General features: G+C 41.5%; 1 protein-coding gene and 2 pseudogenes across 2 annotated transcripts in view; 1 reads left to right on the forward strand and 2 right to left on the reverse strand.

Moving 5' to 3' along the window:
* The window catches only part of AK4 (adenylate kinase 4), an 81,684-nt gene extending 65,853 nt beyond the window's left edge, over window positions 1-15,831 (forward strand). Inside the window, exons 5-7 of one of the 2 annotated variants that reach the window (XM_060023309.2) lie at window positions 2,752-2,870; window positions 5,707-5,866; window positions 15,535-15,831. In XM_060023309.2, the coding sequence (XP_059879292.1) occupies window positions 2,752-2,870; window positions 5,707-5,821 (234 nt within the window). In that variant the 3' untranslated portion in view covers window positions 5,822-5,866; window positions 15,535-15,831. Of the gene's footprint in view, window positions 1-2,751; window positions 2,871-5,706; window positions 11,677-15,534 lie in introns of those variants that run through there. The other variant, XM_060023300.1, reaches the window with a different exon arrangement.
* On the reverse strand, window positions 1,078-1,956 carry LOC132420894 (ZW10 interactor pseudogene; annotated as a pseudogene).
* LOC132420898 (nuclear nucleic acid-binding protein C1D pseudogene) lies at window positions 4,221-4,650 on the reverse strand (annotated as a pseudogene).
* Window positions 15,832-21,224: the final 5,393 nt, after the last annotated feature.

Consider the following 21,224-nt stretch of genomic DNA (forward strand, 5'->3'; position numbering starts at 1 on the left):
CCTTCCTAGCTCTGTAAGTCTTCATTAAGTCCTGATGAGTCTTTTTCATTTGGGCTAAGCACTGGTCTCCTTTTCAAGTTTTCTTTTTAAAATGTAAGTAGTTCTGGAAGTCCTTTATTAGAACCCTTCCTCCATTCCATCCCCAAAAGCTAGTATGGGGAAAAAAATGTATAGGGAGGAAAATAGGGTTCTGAACATGCATTGGAGTCTAACACAAAAGCTTCATATTTTGGCTCTGCCTAGACCTGCTGATGCAGACTCTCCCAAAATTTGAGAAGCTTGAACACTGAGTTGCTTTCCAAAGACTGGGTATCCCTAAGAGAACACCTGCAATTACAGTGCTATTTCCAAAGATAGCAGTAAAAGTGCTGCTCTGGCCTAAGTCAACCAGCTGTTGTGGCCAAGCTGCCCCAGGAGAGATGCTGATGTCCTATTCTGCTCTTTCTGGAAGCAGTTGTTGTTATCTCCTGATACTCTGAAGCCCTAGAAATGGCTTCTGAACTTTGCAGCAGTAAGTAAAATAAAAGAGAGGGAACTATAGGTGATGTACAGCTTTCTCCCATGCCCATGTCTCATGTTTTGTTAGGGAAACAGCCCTGGAATACCCATGTGATAATTGTGGCTCACCAGTAAATCCTAAGTGTAAGTTAGGTACCTAAGGCCCTGAGCTATAATAAAATTTTAGTGCAATTCAAACTTACAGCCGGTTTCAGACTATCCCGTTGAGTTGCCTGAGCCTTTCGATTCTGCTTTAGCCTACCTTTTTTTTTACTGTTCATCACAAAACTTTAATATTGTCAAACTAAGACAAACATCCAGGAAGCAAGTATCTTTTGAATTCTAAGACAGTCCTAAGTGAAAACTCTGCTCCTAATACAAAATTTAACAATGAACCAGGCTGTCATTTAGCTTCTTTACAAATAAACAGGATACTCAGGTGAAAAATAGACTACTGTTGATAGCAATCAGTATTACAACAAAAGGAGATGAGTTTCCTGTAGTTTCCAGGTGTCTTCATGATTAAAATAAATGACTCCTTCAGGCACATGAAATCCCAGTTTTAGTTTTTCTCCTGCTCTAGGATCCTTCCCCATGTTGTTGTCTCCCAGGAAGCCATGGTAAGCCTGTCTCTCCAGCAGGCTGTGGGTTGTTGGCCTTGGAGGACACACATTCACCTCTCCCCATGGTGTCCCGAATGTTCTGCTCCTGGGGCTGGGTCAGCTGCTGGGGCTTATCCGTAGGAAGATCCAACTCTTGTGGCATCTCTGCCTCAGCCTCATGGAATAGCAGCTTACCCTGAAGGGTGTGTAGCAGGTGGAGGAAGGTCTGGTGCCTCTGCAGCTTGTACTGCTCCTGCCCTGCCTGCTGCTTCAGGGTTCCAAGTTCCTGATATAGCTGTTCAAGCTCCTGCTGAGTTCCTGTCTGACGCTCCCTCACCTCTGAAGACACCACTGCCAGATGCTGCAGACGCTTCTCCTGTTGTAGCTGCCACTGCTTCTGGACTCTTCTGAGTTTTTCCATGGCCATTTGCTTCTTGGCCTGGAGTTGTTCAAGGGCCTCCCGGAGCTTGGCCTGCTTCCTTTGGGCCTCCTCCACCTTGGGCAGTGCCTGGGTCAGGGAACTTGTGATGGCCTCCACGTGCTCTTGGTAGGTGGCCTTCAGCTCTTTCCATTGCTCTTTGACTTCAGTTGCCTTCTGCTGGCTCGTGTCTTCAGAAGCCAAGGGGTTCAGGTCCTGGGCAGTGCCTTCCTGAACCGAGAAAGTCTACGGGAAGTCTGCTACTTGAAGCTGGCTGCAGAGGAGCTTGTCTTTCTTCCGGGAGTCCATCACAAACTCACCCAGGATCTGCACGGGCAGTTCTGCCTCCTCCTGAAGACCTATAGGCTCCAGGATGTCTGCCACCTTGGCCAGGGCCTCTCGGGCAGCAGCCTCCGCCTTAGTCTCTGCCGCCTCCATCCTTCCCCAGGCCACGCTTCAGCTCTAGCCTACCTTTTGACAGATTTATTTCTTGTTACTCTCTCCCCTGGTAGGCAATTCTCATGTGTCCATTTTGCTATTTGTAAGTAGGTGGTATGACTCCTGAAGTTAAAATATATTGAAAATCAAATTTTCTCAAATTGCAGTTTTTCAGTTCTCAGAATGTTTGTTCCTGATTTTCATGGGTATAATGACTCATGCCTATTCTCCCTTCAGATGCCATTATTTAATTTAGTAAAATAACCTGAGCAAGTTTAATCTCAGAAGAGCTATGTGACAGAATTTGAAAGCTAGCAGAGACAGGACTGAAATACCTCCTCCTCAATGAAGTGTTTTCCCTAAGTAAACTGTTTGGTTCTTTGAGATATTTATTTTCCGTATTATGAACTCAAGCTTTGGAAAGGCAGCTAGTTTTAGGAATATTTAGAGGGCTAGAGTGACATTGTCTAATGGCTGTTTGGTGTTGGGGGAGACAGCATGGAATTTTGAACTGTGAGTTGAAGGTCTCATTTATCAGAACCACTGGAACATGTTTGGAAAGACCTGAGAAGTTAATAAAGATTTAATGTCAGCTCTTATGAAAACAGCTTAACATATTGTTATGAACGCTATTTCTTTTTCAACTACCTTCACCATTACTATTGTACCCCAGGCCTAAATCATCACGGGGTAGGAATCAAAGGTGAATATATGGTTTTGCCCAGGAAAGTTTTATTTCACCTGTGGAATAGCCCAACCGTTGGCCATACTAACTGGTTTCTCTGGTATTTGTAGGGGATCGATGACATCACTGGTGAACCATTGGTACAGCAGGAGGATGACAAACCTGAAGCAGTTGCTGCCAGACTAAGACAGTACAAGGATGTGGCAAAACCAGTCATTGAATTATACAAGTGAGTGTGCTTCAGTGTTTCCATGGCAGGTGGCCAGCCAGCAAGGTGTGGCTCCTCATGGGAAGGACATTGGGCTGCAGTGGGGTAGTATTTCTTTAAGCTTGATAAACCCAAAAGGCCCAGTACCTGTCAGACGAAAGTCAGATGAAATGCTGGCATTGTACGTGGGAGAGAATGCCTGGTACTTTTATGCTGAGACTCTTATAAGGACCAAAACCTGATCATCTCTGTCTGCTTGACTGTAAAACTGCATCTAGACTTTTCATTTTTCTCTTAAGGGACTGAAATAATGACTTACATTTTGATACTCCCATATGTAAATATCTGACTTGGATAGAAGATTAGAAGAGACTTTGGGCCCCCACATGTCTGGAGGGTGTTTAAACAAAGAAGAGCTAAAACTACAGATTGCAAATTCACATGGCCCCAGAAGCCAGGCAGTTACTGGAAATGAGTGTCAAACCTGGTGGGGGCCTTGTCAAGGCTGGGCTGTTGAGTGACAGTTGAACTGGACAGCTTCCTCTGTTTCTCCAGCCAGTTATCACCCCAGGGACACTCAGGCTCAGTGTGACCAGTGATCCCTGATTTTCAAGAAGAGCAGAAATCAGGCTCTCTCTGTGGAAGAAAATCCCAATTTTTATTATTTTATTTTATTTTTTTACACAACATTTACAGCTTTATTGATAGGGTATAGCCATTATGCAAAATTCAGCCATCATTATACAACCTCATTTCCCATCTAAAATAAATGCGAATATATTTTACTTTAAATGGGGCGTACTGGCAAAGTGCCAAGAATTAAAGACTAACTTTAAAGTCCTAATTTCATACTTCAAATATCACAAAAAGCAGTGATTCCCAAAACCATGAAAGCATAATGAAATAACTACACAGAGAAAAAGGACATTTAACTCATTTCATGCTTTCTTAATTTTATATAGTGAAAACGGACATATTTATAACTTCAGCATACTTCATAAAATCATTATTCATCAGAAACAAATATTTACAGAGAACATTTAACTTAAATTTCATAGTTGCTTATAAAAAGGCACTTGAAAGATTGACCTGTATAAAGAAATGAGTCTTGTCAAGAGATGGTAAACTATAAATATAAAATATACCACAACGTTAAAAACCTCATAGTGTTCTATAGGAAAATCTCTAAAGATAACTTAATCTTTCGGGGTAAAAAAGTATTTAGCATTACAGATTTAAAATGCAAATTTTATATATGAATTCAATAAGGAATACATTTAAACCCTACATTGCCACATAATCATCATCTATTTTGTGGAAAACAATAAAAATTACGTACTTTATGAACATGTGTACATCAAATCCAAAAGGTTAATTTTTACTTTTTCCTTTATTGGCAACTTTGATGCATTTTTTAGGTTTTGGTTCCCAGAGCGCGTTTTTTACAAATCTTGAAGCCACCCCCCATCCAGCTTGCCAGCGTCTTTCTCATCTGTTATGTCCTTGACTCTGTTCATGTATACTCCGATTCTTTCTAATTCTTGCTTTACTGGATGTTCCTTAGGATTGATTCCCTGAGTTGCCAAATAAACCCAAAATACTGAATGTAATGTGTAAGTAGAAACTAAATCCACTTTTCGCTCGTTCAAATGGGTCCAACTTCTGCAACAACGCAACTCATTTCTAGACACAGACGTCACGGTCTTCAGCGTCTCATCCACAGCACCAGTGGAATTCTCAAACGTTGATAAATACCGTGACTTTCTACAGGATAGTCTTCATTAATTTCTTCGCCTGCCATTATGACCAACTCGCGGGCCTTCCACTCCTGCCTACCTGAAAGCAGTCAGCGGCGGTGACATCAGTGGTGCACCGTCTCTCCCCAGTTTTTATATTGGCAACAAGTTAAAAAAATTTTAACCGCATGGAAGCCAAACAAACCCTATAAGTGGACTGCATTCGGGACAGCAGTGTACAGCCTCTGCTATAATCAGTTTCTGACCTTGCACCCCCCGAATAAGTTAGCAACCCTGTAGATATGACGTTGCTGATCATATTATTAGGACATCTCTTGTATTTCATGATCTATTGTTGTAAGTAATAAAGGTTTTAGAGTAGCAAGGATTGTCAGTGATTTGCTTTTTAATGGATATATTGAGGCAGATTTGGGGTTGTCCCTATAATGTTATTCTTGGATATGTTTTTATTTATTTTTTTAAGGTTTTTTTTGTTTTTTGATGTGGACCATTTTTAAAGTCTTTATTGACTTTGTTACAATATTGCTTCTGTTTTACGTTTTGGTTTTTGTGCCCCGAAGCATGTGGGATCTTAGCTCCCCAACCAGGGATCAAACCTGCACCCCACTGCATTGGAAGGCGAAGTCTTAACCACTGGACCACCAGGGAAGTCCCCTTTAATATGGTTTTGTTTTTTTTTTTTTTTTTTGCGGTACACGGGCCTCTCACTGTTGTGGCCTCTCCCGTTGCAGAGCACAGGCTCCGGACGCACAGGCTCAGCGGCCATGGCTCACGGGCCCAGCCACTCCGCAGCATGTGGGATCTTCCCAGACCGGGGCACGAACCCGTGTCCCCTGCATCAGCAGGCAGACTCTCAACCACTGCGCCACCAGGGAAGCCCCCCTTTAATATGTTTTTAAAGGGGAGAAGAAAAGGTGGCACGATGGTCAGCTTGCCAGAATTACTAGGGGTGTTGATACATTTGTAGGGGCTGTTTTGGCGCTCAGTGATGTGTGATATAGACAATGAGATTGTGCTTACATTATGCCCAGGATCTTCTGCTCTAATATCATGTCAAAAGGAAACCTAAAATGCTTTGTATGTTGGACTTTGTTTTTCAGGAGCCGAGGAGTACTCCACCAATTTTCTGGAACGGAGACTAACAAAATCTGGCCCTATGTTTACACACTTTTCTCGAACAAGATCGCACCTATTCAGTCCAAAGAAGCCTACTGAGCCCTCCAGTGGAAGAACCAGGAAGATATGGTCATCCATTCAATTGTATGTGTAGTGTTGGTGCCATGTCCCAATTAGCAGCTAGCTGAGATAGCTTGCAGCATCTTTTCTAGTTTAAATGGTGAACTGCTATGAAAACTAATGAATAGAAAGAGTTAATGAAGAGGCTCTTCTCTGCCTTTCTAAAAGAGGGGCTACCTGCACATGTTTAAGATGTCCCTGCACATGTCTCAAGTCCTTCACAAGAAAGCAAGCAAGTACAGGCTGGATTTCCAGTGGTGTATAACCCAAGCTCTAGCTGATTTTCGACAGCCATGTTGTTGCCATAGCGGCCTTTTCACACGTGATGGTGGTGGTCCCTGGTTCTCCCCAGCCCCCAAAGGCTGTTGAACCATAGCACCAGGAGGCCTGAGAATGCCAAAGGCTGTAGCTGCCTTTGTCCCAGGTTCTCTGGTATGTGTCCTCCTGGTGACAGTGGGATTGAAGCTAAGCTCTCAGTGGTTGCTTCTCTGGCCTTGAGTCAGTCTGCACAATTCATTTTTTCTCTTAGGAATGACACCTTCTCTCTGCATCCATACTCCATAGAATCTCTCCTTTCCAGTCATCCTGGAATGAAAGGATTTGGCTTTTACTACTTTTATTAGACATCTGTTTTCTCCCTTCCTAGACTATTAAGTAATACAGATTGTTACTGCTTTTATCCCTCTCAAATTCCTTTCTAAGAGCTGAGAGCTAGGGGACTGTGTTGAATCTCTTTATGCACTAGGAACTGAGCTATGTGGAGGGTCTATTTAAACTGCTGGTCTGACTCTCATGGGTTGACACTGCTCCTTTCTTTTATTGTGGCAAAATAAAACCCTCAGAGTCTTTAGGGAACCCTGAAAAACTGGCAAATATTCACCTCCATAAATGTTAAAAGATCATATCATATCTTATGTATGGAAGTAAATAAGACCATATGGAATTACTGGACTAAATGAATAGTTTAGCTTTTTAGTCAAGACAAAAAAAATGTATTTTGAAAATGCTGCTAAATATTGATGCTGACAGTGTTTTTCTCCTGTGAGTGACCCAAGCATATTATAAATAGTTGGTGAAGGGAATGGAGCCTGTGGCATTGAGGAAAACGTTGCACTAGCCATGCCTAGACTGATGATGACAGGTTTACGATTATGGGATTTGACAAAAATCGTAATTTTTTATTCTATTCCAAAGATGCTTTCTATAGGGCGGCCATTAAGTCTAGAGATATAGATCATACCATTTTGTCATTCACTGAAATGTAGTATCAGTAAACCATTTATTTAAGGATTTGCCTGGTTTCCAGACTTGGTGGCCATCTTTTATAATTCTTGCTCTCCTCTGGGAAGGACAATGAAATTTATTCCTGTTGCCTTAAAAATAGATATTCCTCTTCATGCATCGTGACTGTCCCCAGGGAGGGTCCTTTACTATTCCTGGGAGTGACTTTTGTCTAACTCTTCATACTGGTGAGAAAACAAAAGAAGCCTATTTCAGCATAGGTGGTGTTGAAACACATTATTTATCTTCCGAAGATGCCGCAGTGAATCCACAGTCAATTCACTGACCAGTGGATTCTGTATGGTAGCCGTACATCTTCCTTACAAATACTGCCCCCCACTCTTGCCAATCTCTCTCCCTTTGTCCCTTCATGTGAATGTTCTTTGGCTACCTTAGTGGAAACACAGACCAGTTTCCTCCTTATCCTCTGAATCAAAGTGAAAGAAGATTATTTACTTTTTAGGTTTATGCATTTAAAATGCCCAGTTCAGGTATTTGAAACATCAGTGCATGACAGTGACTTTTTAGAAGACTTGTGTTTGAATGCCAGTTGATAGGGACAGGGTGAAAATCAGACATGCAGATACAGCTCAGGTTTCCTGGGGAATCGGGCAAAGAAAAACAAGTCTGCTATGAGGAAAATTGCTTCTGCCATAGAGACAATTTCCACAAAGTGGGAAAAGTAGAAAGTTAAGGTTATTATATGGATCATTCAGAAGAGGAAAGTGTGTGCTTTTTTGGAAGCAGAAAAATCTTCAGACCTCTTTCTTCACTTCTTTCAATGTTTAGCAGATGTTCCAGTGTAACCACTGGCTTTGGAGTTTTTCAAAGAGGCATGGGAAACGGCCTAGGTGACCCCTGATTCCATATACTCTGCTCCTCCATCCTTCCCTCCCTTCTCCCTTCCAGCAAAATAGATGCTTAGTGCCAGTGTCAGAACCACTCAGTGTGTCTCAACGCTGTGCTGTTTCTGAGGTTGCCCTGCAGTTGAGGGCAATCACCTTTGCTAGGTGAGACCAATAAAAGCCAAACACTGTTTCTGTGGGCTTTGAAAGATGATACTTGTTTCATGTTCAGTGGCCTAAAAAATCTGTTTCTGGTTTTCTTCAACAAAGTCTAGTTTTTCCTTCAGTGATTTTGTAAAAAAAATAAAATTTTCTTGAAAATATTTTGACAAAGGTCAAATTAAAGGGATATCGTTCTTTAGTTTTCCTTCTACTGCCACACATGAGGTTCCATTACAGTTAGGCAAAAAGAGTAGTTTGGCTGGTTTCTAAGATTCCTACGCGGCCCCACCTTCTGTGACTCTAGCCAGCTCTGCGTTCAGTTTGCTTTCCACTATCCTGACCGGCTTCCCGCTTACTTGGAACTTGAAAATATTGCCATGTTTAATACACTCTAACACTAAAGCAAGCATATAATAGGTACCATTTATCGAAGGCCTACTGAGTGCTATGTACAGTTTTAGGACCTTTACAAACATCTCATTTACTCTTTCCAGCATCCTTTGAGATAGGCACGATTCCGTGTTTATAAACAAAGAAGGCGAGGGTCAGAAAAGTAAAGCATCTTGCCCTGGCTCCTGCTGCCTGCGCACAGTGTAGTCAGGACTCAAAGCCAGGTTTTCCTGACTCTGCTCCTGGATGTTAACTACCTGCGTCCTGTCCCAAGCAAGGCAGGGCACTGAGCTGCTTGGTTTTGCTTATATTTCCAAGTGGCCTCATGTCAAAAATAGCAGAGTTCACTATGGTGACATTCAGCTCTGTATGGGACTGTTCCCTTTTTTTGTTGTTTGTTTTTTGACTTTTGCTTAAGCAAAGGAAGCTGCTAGAGGAGAGTCTGAGCCCTTGATCCTCCATAACTACTCATTTGTAAATAAAGTGAAAGGCTGTCAAAGTAGACCTGGGTCCAGGCTAATCTGTGGCAGAGGCAAGCTCAAGGTCTTCACCTACCCTTTCAGTGTCCATGGCATTGTGCCCCTGAAGGGACCTTTATGCCTGAGCCACCCCAGCCGTGGTGCTCACACACAGGCCTGGACTCCTGCGAATTCACCAGACACTACTCCCTTTGCTTCCCTGACATCAGAACAAATCCCTCCCTCACTCCCACCCCGAGACAAGGCCCTGGTAGTAACTGATCTTCCCTAAAGGGCTAGCAGATGAACAGATGGTGACTGAGCCCCTAATATAGGGTCATCCTTGATTTTCATACTATCTTCCCTGTATGACATTACACACGAACATGATCCTGAATGCCACATCCACACCTTTGTCCACCCTCTGATGTGGTGGCAGTGCTTATCATGCACGGTTCTGGCAGAAATGGGATATTGGCTTCCTGTCTCCCCTTCCTCCCACAGGGTCACTTCTGGCATCCTCCAGCAGCCCAGCTTCACCCAGGCTGTGCCCCTCTCTTCGGTAGGGAAGGGGAAAAGGTAAGAATAGGCATAGGTGACAGAGGATTCTTGGGAGAGAGGTGATGCTGTGGCCTTTTCTGCCATTACTAGGTTGTTGACAGGATAAATTTAGATAGAAAGATGCCTATATAAACCCATAAATAGGGTTTTTGTAAAATTTAGTTCACTGGGACCTGAGTTCAATATCTGACTTTGGCTCTTTGTTTAAAGAGGTCTTACCATCTGCTGGGGGTGGGGAGTGTCTTTGCCCAAATCATAAAGTCAGCAGATTTCCAAATATATGAAGGTATCAGCATATTCTTGGTAGTTACTGTTTATTGGTCCTCGGTGCTAAGTGTACTGCAGCCATTGTGTAATTAAATCCTCCACAATGACCCTATGTAATAGATAGTATTATCTCAGTGATCTTGCCTCCTTGGATTTAAAAACTGAAATAATCCTGTCTCCTTAACCTTTTCCTTTACCTATAGGGATTAATCAGGAAACTCAAAAAGGCCTTTTTTGTCCGTTTCTGTAGTTTGAGCTCCCTATTCTCATGAATAGGTGAAACAATATATTTGCTCCCACCTGGAATCCTTGCTTTTGGCTCTGGTGCTGAGACAGGAAGTGGGCACTGGGTGGGTCCTGGTGGTAGTTGTACACTGTATATGCAGAGGGCATGTGTCTCATCTGTACTCTGCTGGGTTGCAGGATCTCGGGAGGCATTCGTATCTACCTGATGAATTTCATGTCTTTTCATTTCATAGACGATACCTTTTCTCACTGCAGTAGTTTTACCAGAAAGGCAATTCTGGTAAATAAGACAGAGGTGTATTCGTAGTATGAATTGCTTTCTCTCTATTCTCCTCCATTCTCAGTACTCCTTGTCTATTTGGTGTTTCAAAAGAAGAACCCAGTAGCAGAGACTTCTTTTAATAAGGGAATGTGGTCTGGTCATAAGTTATCATCCCTTTCCATAAATAACTGACCCAGTCTGGTTTCCAGATGAAAAGTGTGCAAGACCCAGGTGTCGGGGAACCATGAAGCTGTATTTCAACTATGAGGAAAAATCTGCTTCCTGCATCTGTTGAGACGTAATTACAAGTGTTGAGAAATGCCGTACCTTATCTTTTAACAAATTGCACAGTTCTTGCCAAAATAAATGCCATTATCTGTATGCTTCAGGGAATTCCCTAAATTGGGGTGTGTGTGTGTGTGTGTGTGTGTGTGTGTGTGTGTGAGAGAGAGAGAGAGAGAGAGAGAGAGAGAGAATATTCATTCCTTCTTTGGTGATAATTAGGCTATTCCAGAAAGCACAGTGTTAATTCTTGAAATAAAAGATTTCCTGTTTAAACACATGTCAAAGAGCAGCGCACCTTAAAGATTCTCCCTGGGGTTGATGTGTGTCTAACTTCGTTTCATAAAACCTTTCTCTTCTTCATTTAAAGCTTTGGATATAAAGTCAGAAATGTGTTAAATAAAAACAATGTTTTGTGTTTAATTTAGAGAAGAATAAAGGGAAGAAAAACAAAAACTCAGTCTTTATGTAAGCTACAGGGTGTCGGGGCTTAGAGGGCTTTTCTAGTTTTATGAGAATTTATACTACTGATTTTTATATGTTCTTGTTTTTGAGATGCATAGATCTCGGGAAATTGTTGAGTTACAGAGACATTTCACTATGATCCCTCTCGAGCTTAAATCAGTTCTCTAACCTAATGGCAACTTGTCTCTGGTTTACTGTCCTGTGAGATGTCAGCTCCATTTTCCCAGAAGTCATGTGTTTACGATGAGTCAGTGCTTTTCCTCAGTGTGAAAGTCGTTGGCCCTCTTGATTTCGGTGTATGTGCTTAATTCAAAGATTCTAAACCTGTAGTCTAATCTGTACATGCTCTCTTAACTGTTAATTGTGTTATTGATTTTATCTTGCTTGAAGATTGATTCATACTTTTTAATTTGATAGAAATAAAGTTTTTTTTTTTCCGCTTATAACTAGTGAGTTCCTTTAACATTTCTGTAGCTTTTTACACTTGGGAAAATACACATCTTCACAGAGATTCTCATTTATGCCACTGTGCAGCCACCCCATCGTCAACAGTGTTTTCTACAATTTGTTGATGGAGAAAACAAGGAACATGGTGTTCGCTGGATAAGGTGACAGTTGGTGGCAGAGTGAGACCCTGAAACCAAGAGTTATGACCCCCAGTCTCATTTTCTTGTCTGTTTATCATGTTGCCTTACTTTGTTTACCCTCAAGCTCCTTATTTTCCAGCACTTTATTAACATATTTTCATGGACCTTCTTTTTTTTTTTTTTTTTTGCCGTACACGGGCCTCTCACTGTTGTGGCCTCTCCCATTGTGGAGAACAGGCTCTGGACGCGCAGGCTTAGCGGCCATGGCTTACGGGCCTAGCCGCTCCGTGGCACGTGGGATCTTCCTGGACCAGGGCACGAACCCGTGTCCCCTGCATCGGCAGGCGGACTCTCAACCACTGCGCCACCAGGGAAGCCCCATGGACCTTCTTTAGTTTATTCTTAAAACAGCTGGATGATGTGAGCAGATCCCATCATCACATCCTACACAGATCACATCCTACAGATTAGGAGACTGGATCAGAATACGTGGAATACGTGACTCTAAGGTCCTAGAGTCCCGGCTTACTCAGCAGAAGCAGAACCCCCAGGCCTGTCTGGTGGGAGCTCGAGGCATGGAGGAAATACAGCCTCTGCAGGAGAAGCTCCCGGTGGCAGGGAGAGGGGCAAACGCCCTGGCTTCTCCCAACCTCATCTTCTCCCGTCTCCTAAAGGGGCCTTCCGTTAGCTGCAGCCGGTCAGAAGCCAGCTAACACAGGAGCCTGGGGAGCGCGTTCTCCAGGCTTCCATGGCCCTGAAAAGTGAACTGGACATGATGGCAATGTGGGAGATTGTTTTAAAGTTCAAACCATTCACCTTTCAGGAGGATTTTACATCTCTGCCCCATTGGCTTCATGCTTGGGTATGCGATGTGCTTTAGCCACTGGACTGTGAACAGAAATGAAGGTGCCGCTTCTGGGCAGAAGACTTAGGAGCCAGAGCATGAGCACCCATCTCTGTAACGAGACTGGCAGCCTCATGGGGCTTTTCTTTTACCTGAATCCTGAGGTAGAGACTTGGAGCAGGGATGCAGCCAATCTGTGATGGACGAGTAGTGTGTATGAAAAACCTTTACTTTTATAAGCCACTAAGATTTGGGTGGAGTTTGGTACCACAGCATAATTCATCCCAAGCTGACTGATAGAAATGGGTCCAAGATGAATATGTCATCCAGTTACAACTTTCTCTTATCAACACTATTAGGCTGTGGGGCTGCAAAGATGAATAAGACCCAGTTTTTGTCCTTGACTTCCTTACAGTCTCCTGGAGGGGATGGACACGATTCAATAACTACACGTAACTGTTGGCGTTAATCACTGGGTTACACTTGACAGAATATAGGTGCAGTGACTCTTGGCTGGCTAAGTAGAGACCAAGGGAGAGTTAATATTTGAGCTGAGTGTTGCAGGAAAGAGGGAACGCAGGCCAAGCGGATGGGATGTGTATCGAAGTATAAGCATGTAAGTCGGGTGGAGGCCAGGACTGGGGAGATAAAGGTAAGATCAAGTTGTATTGACCTGGTCTTAAAATTTGCAATAGACAGTACAGACTCTGCTGGGAAGTGACTTATCCGATTTGCATGATAAGATTGTAATTGTACTACAGGTCTGAACTAAGATGTAGGGTTCACCAAAAAGGAATGGTTGGATTATAACGAATGCCTCCAGAGCAGAGTTAAATGCCTCCAAGGGAGAAGTCAGGAACAAAAATGAGTGAAACGAGAGTGAGGGGAGGTGGTGTGGGGGACACTGCTTTTGCTGAAAGGGGAGCCACTGTGTGAAACCTTTTTTTTTAAATTAATTTTTATTGGAGTAGAGTTGCCTTACAATGTCGTGTTAGCTCCTACTGCACAGCAAAATGAATCAGCCATACATAGACATATATTCCCTTGAAATCTTATTTTTAAACGTTGGCAATTTAAACGTTAGAAAGCATTGCACGGGCCAAACAGCATATCATTTTAAGCTGGTGTGGGACTGCTGGATCAGAGGCACTCAGGAGGTAGGAATGAGGGTCTTAGTCTAGATATCTATGAAGTGAGGGGGTAGGATATGTAAGGGTAAGGCACTATGAAGGGGACGATTTTCTAATTTTGATGACCAAAAGAAATGCGTAGTTATATAGAATTTTGCTTTATCAGAGAACACCACCTGCTTAAATAAATCACTTGAGTTTTTTCTCCCAGAGTTCAGCTGGGTATGATTTTCCCCATATTTTCCCCATATATTTTCCCCGTTTCGGCCACTGAATATGTAAGCAACCAATAATTAAATGAAAACCATACCCATACTTGAGGGAACCTTCCTAAACTAGTTGTGTTGTATATGCATTTTATATATGTGTGTGTAAATAAAATTATATATGTATATGTGTGTACATATATGCCTATGTTACAGAAGATAACATTTACAGTTTACTGAAGGTTTACTCTGCGGTGACAGGCAATGGGCCAAGCATTGTATACCAGTTATAGATGATGAACCTCAGGCTTAGAGAAATTAAATAATTTGCTCAAGACCACCTACTCAGTAAGTAGTAGAATGAAGACTTCACCTCCAGTGCTCCCTTATGATTATTCAGCTGTTCTTCCTCATTCTGACTCTTACTACCCAAAGACCCAGAAGGACCACAATTAAAGGGCCTGCAGTCAAGGCATCTTTGGCCTTGGGCAGGACTTGCAGGAGTCAGGGTGGAGAGCCTTGCCACTTGGAGGTGACTAGGGCCTGAGCAGCGTTGAGTTTCTCCTGTGACCAGCTTTTCTCCTAGTCAGGATCCTAGCGCCAGTCCCTTTAACAAGGCAAGAAGACCTCCCATGGAGAGATTAGGTCTCATATCCCATCAGGCGTTGCCATCTTGCACCCCCCATTCTAAGTCCATGCACCCTGAGAAAATGATTCCCTGCTGAGGAGGAATCAGGGATACAAAAAGGAATGGGCTATATCCAGATTAGTCAAGACAGATCAGCCACTCTCTTCACAGTAATGGCCCAAATACACTGACCACTCTAGATCCACTATGTTATATTCCATCAACCACCCTGGGTGCACTGACCATCTCAGACTACTCTGGACATGTTGACCTCCAAAATGTACCCTGGGCACATTGATCATATGCACTCAGCACAGTATGGAAGCCTTCTATCAGCCCAGCAGGGTCAGGGAGAAGCGGGTACAGGCTAACATTGCTTAAAGACCTGACTGAACCATCTTCCATATTTTATCTGTATATAAAAAAAAAAAACTGCTGTTTCCCCCATATGAAGCCAATAAAACAGCCCAATTATTTAGTGTTCATATGAAAACCTTACCTAAAAATTTATAAATGTTGGTATTTATCAATAGAGGTTAGATGGTGAGGGCTCTTTGAAGATGACATGCCTCAATCTTACTCTTTCTACATGTCTTCCCCAAACTATAGAGATCAAGGAAAGCAAACAAAATCACAATTAACTCACCGCATAACACAATTAAATCTACCACATAACCAGGAAACAGAAGACTGCGAACTCTCATTGCATTTGAGTGGAGAAATAAATATCTGTAATTAGTAGCATGGAGCCCATGTGGAAATGGAGAGTGAGGCAGGGATTATTTGGAAAAAGGAGAGTGCAGTGGCATCCCAGAGAGTCCCACACTAAGTGGAAAAATACTGAGAACAGCCATGCTGGATTAGAGACCTCACTAATGGGGGAAGGAAGGGGCTTGAAGGTACATGGGGCTAAATGTTTCTAAACATGTATGAAGAGGTGTAGCTTCTGGGAGAGAACAAGAAGCTTGGAAGGAGGAGATATCTCTTGGAGAGTTAGTGAGAAAGAGGGAAGAATAAAGAAGTTGGTGGAAATTCAGTTTTTCTAAACTCTCCCTAATCATCCTCCCTTATCCCACAGAGCCTCTTCGTTAAAGAAATTGTATTTCACTATACCAACTGAAGAGGGGACTCTTGAACTAAGAAACTAGTAAGTCACTCAAATCCTTCAACCCTATCTGTAGAAACATCTGGTCCATCCAGAAAAATCCAAAAGTCTTGAAAATGAACAGGTGAAAGCAGCCAACATCCACACAAAGTCACTTTCAAAAGGAAATAGAGAATCAAAAATCTTCAGCTGGGCTTCCCTGGTGGCGCAGTGGTTGAGAGTCCACCTGCCGATGCAGGGGACACGGGTTTGTGCCCCGGTCCGGGAAGATCCCACACACCATGGAAGGGCTGGGCCTGTGAGCCATGGCCGCTGAGCCTGCGCATCCGGAGCCTGCGCTCCACAGTGGGAGAGGCCACAACAGTAAGAGGCCCGCGTACCGCAAAAAAAAAAAAAAAAACATCTTCAGCTGATGAAAACACCCGAGACCCAACCTTCAACCAGAAGACACTGTAGTACAACACTCCAACATGAATCATATATTGTTAGACAAGGCATAAAAGTTATGAAAAAAAAAGTTATGAAAAAACATCACAAATCAGTAATTCACAAATGCAAAAGAGAAGTGGGCACAAAAAGAGGTGTGGAATAAGAATTGACTGAATGCAGAAAAGAAAGTGATTGAAATGACAATGATCTCCAAAATAAGGACTAAATTACAAGATGTACGAGAGGGAATAGATTCAACAAAGTATACAGAGGAGATATGGAAAAGTGAAATGAAAATTTCCATGAGGTTGAAACAAAATAAGAAAAAATGAAAAGCTCAAAGAAAATAATGGCTATAGAAGATAGACAAAGAAGACCTCATACACCTATAACTGATTCTGTAAAGAAAAACAAATAATAAAGCCAATGTTTAAAGCTATAATTCAATAAAATCTTACCAATAAATAAATAAATAAATCCTTAATCTATATATTGAAAAGGACACTGTATATTGAAAGTTACACCATGGAACTTTGAAAATTGACTCAGAATAGTCAACTTTAAGACATATATATATTTTTACATCTTTATTAGAGTATAATTGCTTTACAATGGTGTGTTAGTTTCTGCTTTATAACAAAGTGAATCAGTTATACATATACATATGTTCCCATATCTCTTCCCTCTTGCGTCTCCCTCCCTCCCACCCTCCCTATCCCACCCCTCCAGGCAGTCACAAAGCACTGAGCTGATCTCCCTAAGACATATTCTTGTATGTCCAGGAAAACTCCTCTAAGCCTTTAGGCAAAAAGACGAAGTGATTCAATGTACAAACCAAACAACAATGGCACAATATTTTCAAGGAAAGAAAGTGTGAACCAAGGATTTCATATCTAGCCAAGCTGACCTTCAGTTATCAAGGAGATGTGGCAAAAAAAAAAAAAAAAAAAGAAAGTTTATAGTGATGGCTCTGGGTGAAGGGCACCAGGGGTAGTATTCTTTTAACTTTTCTACAGATGGGAAAAATTTTAATTACTAAGTGGCAAAAAAATTTTAACTTTAAAAATGTATTGACTATTTTGAGTATTTACTGATTTCTTAATTCCTCCCTCTCCCCAGCCCCTGGTAACCACTAATCTACTTTCTGTCTATGGATTTGCCTGTTCTGGAAATTCCATATAAATGGAACAATATATGTGGCCTTTTTTGCTTGGCTTTTTCACTTAGCATCATGTTTTTAAGGTTCATCCATGTTGTAGCATTGATCAGTACTTCATTCCTTTTCATGGATGAATAATATTCTATTATATAGGATATACCACATTTTGTTCATCCAGTCATCACTTGGGTTGTTTCCACTTTTTGGCTATTATGAATAATGCTGCTATGAACATTTGTGTACAAGTTTTTGTGTGGACATACTTTTTTTAAATTTTTTTTTTTTGCGGTACGCGGACCTCTCACTGTTGTGGCCTCTCCCTTTGTGGAGCACAGGCTCCGGACGCGCAGGCTCAGCGGCCATGGCTCACGGGCCCAGCCACTCCACGGCATATGGGATCTTCCCGGACCGGGGCACGAACCCATGTTCCCTGTATCGGCAGGTGGACTCTCAACCACTGCGCCACCAGGGAAGCCCTGGACATACATTTTTAATTCCCTTGATTATATACTTAAAACTTAAGCTCCTGGGACAAATGTATGGATACCAAGGGAGAAAGGGGGCAGTGGGATGAATTGGGAGATTGGGATTGACATATATGCATTATTGATACATGTATAAAATAGATAACTAATGAGAACCTACTGTATAGCACAGGGAACTCTACTCAGTGCTCTGTGGTGACCTAAATGAGAAGGAAATACAAAATATAGGGCATATATGTTTACGTATAGCTGATTCACTTTGCTGTACAGTATAAACTAACACAATATTGTAAAGCAACTACACTCCAATAAAAACAAAGAATTAAGTTCCTGGGTCATATGGTAACCCTATGTTTAACTTTTTAAGGAATGGCCAAACTGTTTTCCAAAGTGGCTGCTACCATTTTACATTCTCACCAGCAATGAGTTCCAGTGGGTTCCAATTTCTTCACACTCTTGCCAACACTTGCTATTGTGTTTTTTTTTATTATAGCTATTCTTGTGGTTGTGATCTTATTGTGATTTTGATTTAATTTCCCTAATGATGTCAAGCATCTTTCCATATTTCATTATTGGCCATTTGTACGTCTTCTTTGAAGAAATGTCTATTTAAATAATTTGCCCATTTAAAAACTGGGTTATTTGTCTTCTTATTGTTGAGTTATAAGAGTTCTTTATATACTGCATACTAGACTGTAATCAGTTATAAGATTTGTAATATTTTCTCCCATTGTATGGGTTGTTTTTTTCACTTTTTTGATAGTGTCTTTTGAAGCACAACAGTTTTTAATTTTGATGAAGTGCAATTTACCTAATTTTTCTTTTGTTGTTTGTGTTTTGGTGTCATATCTAAGAAACCATTACCTAATCCACAGTTCAAAAAGATTCATCCCTATGTTTTCTTCTAAGAATTTTATAATTCTTACATTTAGGTCTTTGATCTAAATATTATGAGTTAATTTTTGTATATGGCATAAGGTAGGGGCTCCAATTCCTCTGCATGTGGATATGCAATTGTCCAGCAACATTTGTTGGAATGACTATTCTTTCTTCGTTGAGTTGTCTTCGTACCTTTGTTGAAAATCAACTGACTATAGATATATGGTTTTATTTCTGGACTCAATTCTATCCTATTGATCTATATGTCTATCCTTATGCCAGTACTACACAGTCTTTTTTTTTAATTTTTAAAAAATTTATTTATTTTATTTATTCTTGGCTGTGTTGGGTCTTCGTTGCCATGCATGGGCTTTCTCTAGCTGCAGTGAGCAGGGGCTACTCTTTGTTGTGGTGCACAGGCTTCTCATTTGCAATGGCTTCTCTTGTTGCAGAGCATGGGCTGTAGGCGTGTAGTGGTTGTGGCGTGAGCGCTCAGTAGTTGTACCTTGCGTGCTCTGGAGCACAGACTCAGTAGTTGTGGCACATGGGCTTAGTTGCTCCACGACATGTGGGATCTTCCCAGACCAGGGCTTGAACCCATGTCCCCTGCATTGGCAGGCGGATTCTTAACCACTGCACCACCAGGGAAGCCCACTACACAGTCTTTTTTTTTTTTCTATACCTAAAATTAAATTCTGTTTTGAGAACCATTCCTCCCAGGTCATAGAAATTTTTATTTATTTTTTTACACAGTGGGCTCTTATTAGTTATCGATTTTATACATATTAGTTATACATGTCAATCCCAATCTCCCAATTTATCCCCCCCACCCCCCCACTGCTTTCCCCCCTTGGTGTCCATACATTTGTTCTCTATATCTGTGTCTCTATTTCTGCCTTGCAAACCGGTTCAACACAGTCTTGATTACTGTAGATTTGCAGTACAGTTTGAAATAGAAAATGTGAGTCTCTAAACTTTTTTATTTTGTTTCTTTAATTTTTATTGGAGTATAGTTGATGAGTCTCCAACTTTGATCTTCTCTTTCAGGAATGTTTTGGCTTTTCTGGGTCCCTTGAATTTCCATTTGAATTTTAGGATCAGCTTTTCAATTTCTGCAAAAAATGACATCTGGGATTTTGCTAGAGATTGTGTTTAATCTGTAGATCCATTGGGGGAGTATGGCCATTTTAACAATATTAAGTCTTCCAATCCATGACCATGTGATGCATTTCTATTTATTTAATTCTTCTCCAATTTCTTTCATTGATATTTTGTAGCTTTTGGTGTACAAGTCTTTTGCTATTTTTTAAAAAAATTATTGCTAAGTATTTTATTCTCTTAATGTTATTGTAACATTGGAATTGTTTTCTTAATTTCATTTTCAGATTGTTTTTTGCTAGTACAGCTATACAATTGATTTTTGTATATTGATATTTTGTCCTGACATCTTGCTAAATGCTTTTTTTAGCTCTAATAATTATTCTTTCTCACGCTCAAATCATCCCAAATTTGGCAAGTAGGATCCTTTAAGTTGTTCTTGTTTCTTTTTTTTTTTTTTTTAATTATTTTATTTTTTTTTGCAGTATGCGGGCCTCTCACTGTTGTGGCCTCTCCCGTTGCGGAGCACAGGCTCCGGACGCGCAGGCTCAGCGGCCATGGCTCACGGGCCCAGCCGCTCCGCGGCATGTGGGATCTTCCCGGACCGGGGCACAAACCCGTGTACCCTGCATCGGCAGGCGGACTCTCAACCACTGCGCCACCAGGGAAGCCCGTTCTTGTTTCTTTTTGACACGGCTCCATTGGTGACTGAACACTTACTTGATTGTTGGCATAAGAGTTCACAGTGTCATCTTGTACTTTCCCTTCTAAGACCTGGAATTAGTCATTTCTTCACAGAGCTCTGGTCTCTTTTAGTGGGGTAGTAGGGTATTTAGAAACCACCAAGATCTTGGCACCATGTATGCTCATCGTTACTGTGGTGACATTAGATAGAATTAAGAAATATATACATTTTAAGCTATAAGTTCATACTGATATTTCTAATTCCAATTTAATCATTACAGAATTTTTCCATACCCTCTTTTATATCTTTCTTCTCAGACTGAAAATCTTATTTCCTATTCACATTAATATATTTATTTATTTGCTTTATCTCAGTGCTACTCCCAGTGTTATATAAATCAACTCATTTTTTTGTTTGTTTGTTTGCGGTACAGGGGCCTCTCACCGCTGCGGCCCCTCCCGCCGCGGAGCACAGGCTCCGGATGTGCAGGCCCAGCGGCCACGGCCCACGGGCCCAGCCGCTCCGCGGCATGTGGGATCTTCCCGGACCGGGGCAGGAACCCGTGTCCCCTGCATCGGCAGGTGGACTCTCAACCACTGTGCCACCAGGGAAGCCCAAATCAACTCATTTTGTTCTTCAGAAATTAGGAAGTTTTTCTTTTAAAAAAATTGCTAGTCCAGTTCAATAGTGTGCCTAGAGGCCTAGTTGATTTACATCTGGTTCTAGCTCCTTATTTTCTTGAAGACCACTAGCAGTTGGCTGTTGATTTTTGTATGTTAGCTTTATTTTCTGCTATCTTAAGGAATTCCTTTATTATTTCTTTGTTATAGTATTGATTCTGTTGGATCTTTCATGTAGAATATCTGTACATAGAAATAGTTTTACTTATTTTCCACTTTTTAGTTCCAATTGTTTTCTCTTGACTGAC

This window comes from Delphinus delphis, chromosome 1, assembly GCF_949987515.2.
Source record: "Delphinus delphis chromosome 1, mDelDel1.2, whole genome shotgun sequence".
NCBI lineage: Eukaryota > Metazoa > Chordata > Mammalia > Artiodactyla > Delphinidae > Delphinus > Delphinus delphis.